This window comes from Vidua chalybeata, chromosome 5 (genome assembly GCF_026979565.1).
Source record: "Vidua chalybeata isolate OUT-0048 chromosome 5, bVidCha1 merged haplotype, whole genome shotgun sequence".
Lineage (NCBI taxonomy): Eukaryota > Metazoa > Chordata > Aves > Passeriformes > Viduidae > Vidua > Vidua chalybeata.
Genome location: NC_071534.1, coordinates 20,082,504 through 20,092,549, shown reverse-complemented (window position 1 = coordinate 20,092,549; position 10,046 = coordinate 20,082,504). Strand labels below are relative to the sequence as shown.

Genomic DNA, 10,046 nt, shown 5'->3' with positions numbered 1-10,046 from the left:
ATGGATTGCTGAGGCACTGCAGAGGAAAAAGAAGGCTCTGCTTTGTCATGTTTTGGGAGCTGTTGCTATATGTTTTCATGTCTTTAATATTATTGAGCAAGAAGGGATCCAGTGTGTGGGAAGGATTTTACAACTTCTGTCACTGTGTATGTACACATTGGTCCTGCCTTCTAGTTTCAGGCAACAGATCGCGCTGCCCCCTCTTTGGAAACAGACACAGACCAGCCTCTGATGCCCAGAGTCTGGGAAGAATAGGTTGGAACAAATTGCACCTGTGTTTTGCCCTTGGCCTAGTCTTGGAGATTGGATTTGTTCCCAACAGGGAAGGCTTTTGTCATGATATTTCTCATTTCCTCACTTCTCTTCTTGTCAATGATCTCCATCTCATGCAATTTCTGCAAAGTAGAAAGGGGAAGAGCTGAGCAGAGAGAAAGCCAGCAGCTTTTTTTTTTCTTCTCTTGCCAATCTCAAGAATAAAAACTCTGTTTCCCTGATTACGTTACAGGCAGAGATGGAAAGAAAGCTGGAAAACCGCTATCCACCATTCCCCAAATTCACGCCTCGGCTGTGCTATGAAGGGAAGCAGCTCTTTGCCCCCTTCCCTGCTCAGATATCAGAGAAGACTCTGCTTTATGCTCTCTGACACATGGGATTCCCTTCATGCACTGTTCAGCCAAGGCCCTTGTATACCTGTGAGATTTCAGTGAGGACGATCCCTTGATACTTCTTGCCCTGTCCTAGAGCTTCCATCTCTTCCAGGAATTCCCTCCTCTCTTGAATTTCATTCATCACTGGTGGATAAGAGAAAGAACTGTGGAAATAGCATGCAGCCAAACGGCAAGAAAACTCGTTTCTGTCTAGATCTGAACCCCCAATTTCCTAAAGTTCTGCTTGAACAGCAGTCCCATCAAGGCAGGGTGATATCTGCTGTAACACTGACCTTGCCCAACATGTCATCACAATTACCTCAGTAGTCCCTTACATAATGGATAGTAGGTCCCCTCTGCCCAACTTCTTACCACTCCCTTACTCCCAGGAACAGCAGTTTTCTAGTTTTCTTTATGTAGACAATTCTCTTTTGCTTGTGGGCAATTTAACCAGTCTGTGGATGAAGACAGAACCTGCTGTTGAGGTTCATTAGTTAACATGTGTCACCCAGGGACTGCAACCATCCAAGACCAGGCATGGATCACCAGCTGCTGCTTTGCAGCACAGACCTGCAGCCAGCTGATCCAAATCCTGTCACAGATGTGTCAAGGACAAGTGTTGGAGGCTACCAAGCATGTGTAAAATCAGCTGCACTGGCTCCCTGCAGCAGGGAGTATCCCTTCTGTACATATTATTCTAGCAATGCTCTGTGCTGCCCTGGCTGGCAAAGGCCTGGCAGGGCTGTACACACACACTGAAGATTCAAGCACAGAGAGGTATTAGGCAGGGTTTTGGCATCCCAGTATACACTGCAGGCCAAAGTCTTTCACTGCTTCAAATTCTGCTTGATATTCAAGCTTTGCTAGTATAACTGCTGTGATCCTGGAGTGGAACGGCCCAAACTGTGGTCAGGCTATCAAGTGACTTGGTCTATGTTGAGTCATGCTTGCTGGGAAAAGGACTAACAGTACCTGAGCTTGCTTCCCAGGTATCCCTGCAAATCCCTAGGCTATTCCCCTGCCAGCAGGATGCATTTTGTGTGGGCAGCCCATCTGCCAGCAAACCTCATCAGTATAAGCTCTGTGAGGATGCCTGGATCAGAGTGTCACGGCAGTGAGTCCTTTCTCTTGGAGACTGGCCTTTGTGGCTCCTCCTGTAATGGGCTTCAGGTTACTGGCAACACAGCCTGCCACTCCAGCCCTAGGAGGGAGCTGGCTTCCCAGGCTTCCTGCCTGCCTCCCTCCTGGGGACATAAAGACGTACATTCTTCAAACCGGTCGGGCTCAGCTATCTCCTCTTCCTTTTTCCGAACAAGCACCTGCTCCATCTTGTCCTCCACCTCATCCTTCCCTGATGCTAAAATGTTCTGAAGTCTTCTCTTCTCCTTTTCCAAATCTCCTGTGAATGCCAAAGGGAAAAGAAAAAACATTATTATCAACACGTCTCCTCATGGGGGAGCCTGACCACACTGATTCCCTGCTAACTGTGCCAGAGGAAGTGTTTCATTAACGTCAGTCCATCCCTGAACTTGTGCAAGCACCACACGGGTGTACAGAGCCCACCAAAACCAACATCAGAGGTGTGGTTCACATTTATGTGCTAAAATACCATGTAGTGCCCGGTCCTTACTCAGGGACTGTCCAGGTCCCTATCACCTGTCACCCCCCAGCTGGCAGGTAGAAGTCAGTGAGCACTTACAGCAGATGTTCCCTCAGAGATCCATTTCTGAAGCATCTTTGCAGACTGAGAGCATGAGAACGTGGAACAATTCAGATACACTGCCACTGCTGAGATAGAGGCAGGGGAGGGACAGAAGGGGAAGAGAGGCTCCAGGCATCACCATGTATTTATTAGCAATGTTCGCTGACTTACGTGTGGGCTGTGGCTTGAATTTCTCCCGGGTGTAGGCATCCCCTGCCTGGCAGACCCTGGCAGGTCGGAGAAGCGGTCTAGCTGGAAGCCTGTGTGGCTGACAGGCTGCTGGATAGGAAACAGGCACTGGCTGTTTGCTGGATGGAGGGAATCTCTGTAGGGGCAGGGCATCTCCACCTGGGGGACGAACCAAAAATAACAGCAAATCAGGCAGGGGGGACTCTGAATGGATGGATCTGGGCCATTGCCAGCTGATCTACCTGTTGATCTATAGCAGCATCACAAACGAAGACCCCAGTGCCCGAGATGTCTCACCCTGGTCACTGGGCACGACAGACTGCGGTTCAAGTCACACCGTTACGCCTTGTTTCCTGGGTGACCCGTGGGGACAGCTCTCCCGTTTGTCCCCATGTATCAGCAGCCACTGTGCTGCTGGTTTAAAGCACTTGCCCGTCCGAGCGGGCTCTGGGCGAATGCCGAGATGCAAAAGCTCCTCACCACAGCACAGCAGCGGGCAGAAGAGCCGGGGGGCTTCACTCACGTTTCACATAGTCCATCAGGTATCGCTTCTGGGAATGCGTCATCTGCAACTCCTCCATCATCCCTGAAAAACACAACGTGTCGATGAAGAGGCAGCAGAGCCGGGCTGGGGAACCCGCCCTAGGGTCACCTCCCCTCACAACCCCAACTCGAAAGGGAAGATGCGGGTTTGGGAGACTCCCGCCGGGGCGGCGACACCAGCGACGGGCCGGTTGCCGGACCGCGGTGGGACGCTCTGCCTCGGGGCGAGGCACGGTGGGCGGGACCGCGGCGTCCCGAGCAGCTGAGCCCGGCCCCGGCCCGCTCCGCCGTTACCTCTCACTAACTCCCGCGTGCCTGTGCTGTACCGGGCCGCCCTGCCCGCCGCCGAGACCTCGCCGCGGCCCGGGGTCCCTGTCGCCTCCATCGCGACGGCGGCGACCGGGCGGGACGAGGGGAGCGGGAACGGGGGAAGCGGCGGCGGTCGCCATGGCAACGGCTCGGGATAACGTCCGGTAGCGTCACGGCAACCGCCGGAAGTTGCTCCCGGAAGTGCGGGTCAGGAGGCGCCCGGCGGGCAACATGTCCGACAACGAGGACAAGTGAGAGCGGGCCGCGAGGGCCGGGAGGGAAGGCGGCGGCGTGTCTCGCCTCGGGGCGGTGGCGCGGGTCGGGTGGGGGCGGTCCGGCCACAAGTGCGACGCGTGTGTCTCTCCCGCAGCTTTGACGGGGATGACTTCGACGATGTGGAGGAGGATGAGGGCCTGGAGGACCTGGAGAACGCGGAGGAGGTGGGTGTCCCGTGGGCCGCCCGCAGGGCCGCGTCGCAGCCTGGCTGGGCGGCTGCTGTGCCTGGGGAGGCCTCGGTGGCTCCCCCCACACCTCAGGGCCTCGGTCGCGGGTGCGGCTGAGCAGCGGCGCGGGTCTGTTTCCACCAGGAGGGACAGGAGAACGTGGAGATTCTGCCCTCGGGAGAGCGGCAGCAGGCGAACCAGAAGCGGATCACGACCCCCTACATGACCAAGTACGAGCGAGCCAGAGTCCTGGGCACTCGTGCCCTGCAGATAGCGTGAGTATTGCCCACTGTGTCCCCAGCATTGCTGCAGCTGTGCCTCCCTTACACTGATTAGTGCTTTCCTCTTCCCTTAAAAATTCCCAGGTCTTCTGAATCCTTTGCATGACTGCTGAGCTTGCATGTCACCCTCTGGTCAACCTGAAGCTGACTCTTTATTGCACCTGAAGTCTGTGTGTCTCTCCTTGCCTGAAACTGTGCTACTTGTGCATAAAGAGGGAGCATTTAGTAGCCACAATGAGTTTTCCTAGATCACAGACAAAATTACTAGGGAATGGGACAAGACTGTTCTGGTTTCTGTCTTTCCTCCAGAGAGACTCCAGAGAGTCAGCATGGACTTGAAAGTTCATAACCAGTTTGTGAAAGGTAATGTTGGAGAGAGAGAGATTCTTCAAAACAGCTTCAGTTGATACCACAGGGCTGTAGGAATTGGGAGTGAAGAAACCAACCTGAAATTTGTTCTAAATGCAGTTGCATTGTGGGTAGCTGTAAGGTTTTTGAAGTATTTGCAATAAAAAGGCCTTATTTATAATAGATAATAACATTTAGAACTAACTTTTAAGTGCTGTCAAGGCTGGCTGCTCTTAATCCATTTGCCCTTTTAGATTTGTTTTCATAATAAATATTAAAAAATGTTGTGCTTTTTGAAAAACTACCTTCTGAGAGAGATTGTTAGACAGTGGCAAGGGTTTGAGTTTCATCTTGGTTCATAATGAGCCTTCATAATGAGACTTCTCTTGTGCATCATTTAGAAGCTCACAGGTGAAAGGCAAGAAAAATGGGGGGAGATAAGATGGGCCCATGCCAGGCCTTTAATCCAAAACACTCTGGTACCTGGTTCTGCTTCACCTGCATCTTCTACTTCCAGTGCTGATCCCAGACCAGCAGCAGCTCCCATGGCCTCACCCACACATAACATGAGCTTTCTCTGCCGTCACTGTCCAGGGGCTGGAAGCTGTGAGCAAGTCAGAATGTAAGAGATGTGTTGGGGTTGTAGAATTCATTTTACAGCAATTCCACCTTTTTCATTGGATTAATTTAGAACCATTCTTTTCTACATGTTTAAGTACAGCAGAGGGCGACTAGGAGAGTGTGGATTTGACCAGTCCTTGAGCACGAGCTGGTTAGCAGAGCCCTAGGGAATGGGACAGGAAGAACACTGAAGTAAAAGTTTGGTCTGTAACCATCTGGGGGAATTTTCTTCTCCAAGTGCAGAGCAAATCAGTTTTTCCAGGATGGTGTCCCACCCCCCTACTTTATTGGCTGTTGTAGAGGTGACACAGCTAGGCAGGTGTTTAGCTCTTCCCTCTCTGTATTTTTGCTCAAGTGGCTGTTGATGTTTTTCCTAGGATGTGTGCCCCTGTGATGGTGGAGCTGGAAGGAGAGACAGACCCCTTGCTCATTGCCATGAAAGAACTCAAGTAAGTCACAGATTTTGTACTGATTTCTGTAAAGCCAGCAGTCCTCTCCTCATCCCAACATTTAGCAGTTTGTTCTAAGACAGCCTTGTCTTCCATCAATAACATGATCACTGTAGTTGCCTTTTCCTTTTTTTCACCTTGGAGTTTCTCCACAGTTGCTCTCTCCCAAACTAGTTGCTCCTGCAAATACTGATGATTAGAAGTGCTCTGGATATCTTCTACTTCACATTCCCAGTATTCTTATTTCTGTGATGGGATCCCAAAGTCCTCATCTTTTGGGAATTGATTCAATTTCCCAAATGGAATTGTTTCGAAGCAGCCATCTGAACAGACCTGTGTTCAAATGAAGTGCTAGCAAAAATTAAAATAAGGGTCAGGCTGACGAGAATGTTTGTTTCCTGCACCCTTGCATGCTTGGCTTCTTGTCCTTTCCCCCTGCTTACAGAAAGATGAATAAATCCTTTCTGACTGCAGCAGAGGCAGCTTTTGGATGACCACTTGCAGCTGATGCCGTTGAGCAGGACAGGAACAGAGAACTGCAGATCAGAAGGCAAAGAAAATGAACTCTCCCTTTATTTCAAATGTACCACTCTATATATAGAGAACATCGAGAAGGCTAATTTCATTGGTCTTAAAGCAAAAACATGTCACACCATTGGTGGGCAGTGAATGACGCACAGTAGCAGAACATATCTATAAACAATATGAATAACAAGATAGATTAGAGAATTATTTACATTCTTTCCCAACTGTTTCCCAGGCTCTTGCCTGGTTAGAAAACCTTTCTCTTTCTCTCTGACTGAGCTGAGAATATCCACAGCCCACTTTTCCACAGCAGAGCTCCCTGCTGTCCCACAGTTTTCCTGCACAGTGCAGGTCACATGCAAGCAGCTGGACTCTGTTACTGATTAGGTCCCTGTCCTTGAACAAAACTGTCCCCTTGCTTCCCCAGTTTCTCGTGCATGGAAGCTGCTCTTGCAGATTTTTTATCTGTGACAGTTCCCTTTGCCATTGCTGAAAGCACTTTAGGTCATATTCCTGTCAGATCTCCAGGCTCAGACTGAGTTGCTTCTGGTCACTGCCTGTGTGTGAGTTCTGGAAAGTAAGTCAGGGTGGTGTGTCCTGTTCTGTGCCAAAATTCAGTTGTAATTCTTGGCATTGGCGAGTTATTTTACTACTGGAAAAACAACCTCCCTGAATGTAAAGAAGTTGTGTTACTTTTCAAGTCTGATACAGTTAAAATCTGATGACCTGGCTAGATTCCAGACTGTTTGATTATGCTTTGCTGACTTAAATCTGCTTTCATGAAGTTAAATTGTATTCAGCATTTTCTTGCTCTCTAGTAAGAAGCACTGTGAGCAGGTGCTGTGCTCCACCCCAGCTGTAACAGGTTTTGGTACATGAATAGTCACTGTTTCATGTATCCTTCTTAAAATGTATCTGATGCTCTCAGGATGCAAATTTCTCTGTAAATACCAGTTTGTCCTGGAAGTTCTCAGAATTCTGCTACCTTTTTAGTGTTGTGTGGGGAAAAACATTCTGTCAAACAAAGAGTGGATTTGTTCTTCAAGTCCCTTGATTTATATTTTCCCCCTATATCAAGGTTAGATGTTTGCTGTTGTCTCTTAGTGGGTTCAGATCGCAAGGCTCAATTCCTGCAGGAGCACCAGAGGTCTGAGAGGTCTTGGGTGTTCATAGTCGGACGGTGCTGAGTGCTTTGCATCTAAAAATGATGGAATGTTGTTGGGACTTCACTATATAATATCAAACACTGGTGCTGCACACCTCTCAGTTAAATCTGATGAGCTTATTGAAGCCACCAAGCACCTCACTTCCATCACCTACTGAAGTGATAAAGTGGAGATTCTGACATTTCTTTTCATCTCTCTCTTCCCTTCAGAGCACGCAAGATCCCCATAATCATCCGTCGTTACCTTCCAGATGGGAGCTATGAAGACTGGGGTGTGGATGAGTTAATTATCACAGACTGATCAGATTCCAGCTATTGTTTTTGGTTTTGCATTTCCAGGGTTATTTCTAATTTTGGCTAGTGTTTGTGTAAATAAATTCTAGATCCCCCTATTTTAAATTAAATGTATTTGGGGTTTTTTGCCCTCTGATTTTCTCTCTCAGTCCTATATGTCTGAGAGATGACTTTCTTAGTTGTCTCCACCAGTCTGGGTATTTTTTTTTTTTATGTGTGTCATATACTATATTAGTAAGACTAAGGGGGCCAAGTGCAATGCTGTTTTTTCAGCTTTATTACACTATTGAAGGCCTCGTCTTTTAGTTAGCCCAAAGTCTGCAGTAACTCCCTCTCTAGCACTGCTCCTCCCTGCTTACAGGACTGATATCCAATTAAGCTCCTGCTGTACAGAAATGCTCTGGCAGGTACTTTGGCTTCAGAAAGACTCCAGCCTTCCACCACTGTTCCTTCTTAAAATAGGAGTGCTGAGACACCTCCATTGCTTCCCCCTAGACACTTGGGCCTTTGTGCCCTGAACAGGTTGCTGTGGAAACCCCCAATTTCCTCTTTGGCCAGTGCTGACTGTGGGGCTTCTCAGGAGTATCGTAGAGCAGCTCTCATCAAGCCACCTATTGTTTCCCTGCTCCCTTGCTGCTTATCAGAAGTGGGGATCCCCTTTCAGTAGCACTGCCCCAGCCGGAAGCGCGGCCGCCCCTTGCTGTCCCACCAGCTCGGCAGGTGTGGGTTGTTGTTGCACTTGCTCCTGGTGCAGCTGTTCTCTGACACATGGTGGAACTGAGGTCCTGGGGATGGACAGGCCATCTCAGTTGAACATACCCTGATGATACTTAAGGTGGCACAACTGCAGCTAAATCCTACAGTTCCTTTGATCTATATTGTGGTGAAAGATCAGTCATCTGTCCCCTTCAGGTACCTGCACTCTCACCTCTGGTGTGCTGGGAGGTAATGTGCTTGACTCAAGAGTTGGATGGATACCTTACAATCTGCAAAGGCTTCCAGCCAGCTGCAGATTTTCATCACTTCACCTAGTTTTCATTTCTTGATCTGTGTACTTCAAGGTTCTTTCTCTGCATGCGGAAGATCTGAGCTTGAGCAGAACACACCAAATTTTCTCAATTATCTTACTAAAAAGAGCTCTCAGAGGTTTTGGTTTTTATTTTTAAAGAGAAGAAGGTACACCTCAGCTATGGGTTTCTGCCTTATATTTTTTTGTGCTCTCGTCCAGAAATAATATTTCTGACTAGTTCTTGTTAAAGCTTGTGCTTATATATAATCATTCTCCATGCTGTATGTGTGGTCAGTGCCTCCACATGAGCATCCATGTCCCAAAGGGAGTTTATACCCACCTGCCTGGGAACTTGGCTCATGTAAGCAGCCATGAATGTCATTCTCTTACTGCTCCCTGTAAAAGCACCAGTCTATCCTTCCTTTCTTGGTGTGCACAGGAAGGGCTGGTTTTGGAGGCAATAATGCAAGAGCTGAATGGGTCCCTGGGTGAAATGACAGGTCAAAGGGAATGTGGAGATGTTTGCAGGTGCATGGAGGGGGTTGACTGTGAAGAATGCAAATGCTTCCTGGTCCAGGCCACCCATACCAAGAAAAGGTTAATTTGCAGCACTGTGGCCTTCAGCCTTCTCCCCCCCACCCTCCATGGAATCCTTTAATCACGTTGGTGCGGTGAAATTTCAGCCCTGAAATGGTGCCTTTGTGCAATCATTTTGGCGTCTGCCATGGAGCGCAGGGTCGTTTTCTTGTCCTTTTTTTTATTTTTTTTAAATGGCTTCTTTGTTCCCTACTGGACTCCCCTCCCCAGCCTTGCATCTGTATCAGATACGATTAAAGGGATAGGGAAGGATGCCTGGCCAGCTCCTGCTAGGCTGCAGGAGGAGTGGTTAACCCCTCTGTTACCAATGGTATTCTCAGTACTGTCTTACTTGCAACAACCCCCGTCTATGAGAGGCTTCCCCTTCCACTGGCGAATGGTTGAGGCAGAGCCCACTCACTTTCCTAATTTGCTTCTTGAAGAGCTGGAGTACTTATGTGATATTAAGAAGTTTCTTTTCCTACTCTTCTGTTCATCCATGCTGCGTCACTTCTCTCTCCCACCCCTGTGATCAGCTTTCATACCTCTCATTCCACCATGGCTTCCCTTCCTCCCTGCCTGTGCTCCTGACTTGCTCAGCAGTGCCCTTCTGGGCTCTTCCCACAGCCTGTGATTTGGGGTATAGGTTTCTCCTCCTCTCAGTCCTCTTTTGCATGGAACTCTTTAGCTGGCATCACTATTATTAGATTAATTAAGCCATCCTGCTGTGGATGCTCTTGGCCCTGTACAGAACTTCATCCAAATAGTGCTGTGCTTTTTAAAAAGCTTTGAACATTCCACAGTTCCTAGTTATTCTGCTTACTCTACTTACCTATAAAGTGTTTAGTGAACAGGAACTCACTGCATGTACACATGTGCACCAGCATTGAAGCCCTTTGGAATCAACTTGTAATTGTTGGGAGTGTCTGTTGTAAATGGGCTCCT

The 10,046-nt window shown here is 48.7% G+C and overlaps 2 protein-coding genes across 7 annotated transcripts in view; one reads left to right on the top strand and one right to left on the bottom strand.

Annotated features, from left to right (window-relative positions):
- Positions 1-60: 60 nt before the first annotated feature.
- C5H22orf23 (chromosome 5 C22orf23 homolog) lies at positions 61-3,549 on the bottom strand. Its single transcript, XM_053943617.1, has 6 exons — positions 3,376-3,549; positions 3,062-3,124; positions 2,521-2,697; positions 1,912-2,046; positions 691-791; positions 61-395 (listed from the first exon to the last, which is right to left on the bottom strand). The coding sequence occupies exons 1-6, from the start codon at positions 3,464-3,466 to the stop codon at positions 291-293; spliced, it is 672 nt and encodes a 223-aa protein (XP_053799592.1). The 5' UTR covers positions 3,467-3,549; the 3' UTR covers positions 61-290.
- Positions 3,535-10,046, top strand: part of POLR2F (RNA polymerase II, I and III subunit F) — a 30,763-nt gene continuing 24,251 nt past the window's right edge. For 2 of the 6 annotated variants that reach the window (XR_008431109.1, XM_053943623.1), the window contains exons 1-5: positions 3,535-3,641; positions 3,761-3,830; positions 3,978-4,108; positions 4,980-5,084; positions 5,461-5,532. Coding sequence is in view for 5 of the 6 variants with exons in the window: in XM_053943623.1 (XP_053799598.1) it covers positions 3,622-3,641; positions 3,761-3,830; positions 3,978-4,108; positions 4,980-5,084; positions 5,461-5,532 (398 nt within the window). In the remaining variant the exon portion in view is untranslated. Of the gene's footprint in view, positions 3,642-3,760; positions 3,831-3,977; positions 4,109-4,979; positions 5,085-5,178; positions 5,213-5,460; positions 5,533-7,432; positions 7,653-10,046 lie in introns of those variants that run through there. The other 4 variants (XM_053943622.1, XM_053943624.1, XM_053943625.1 and 1 more) reach the window with 4 other exon arrangements.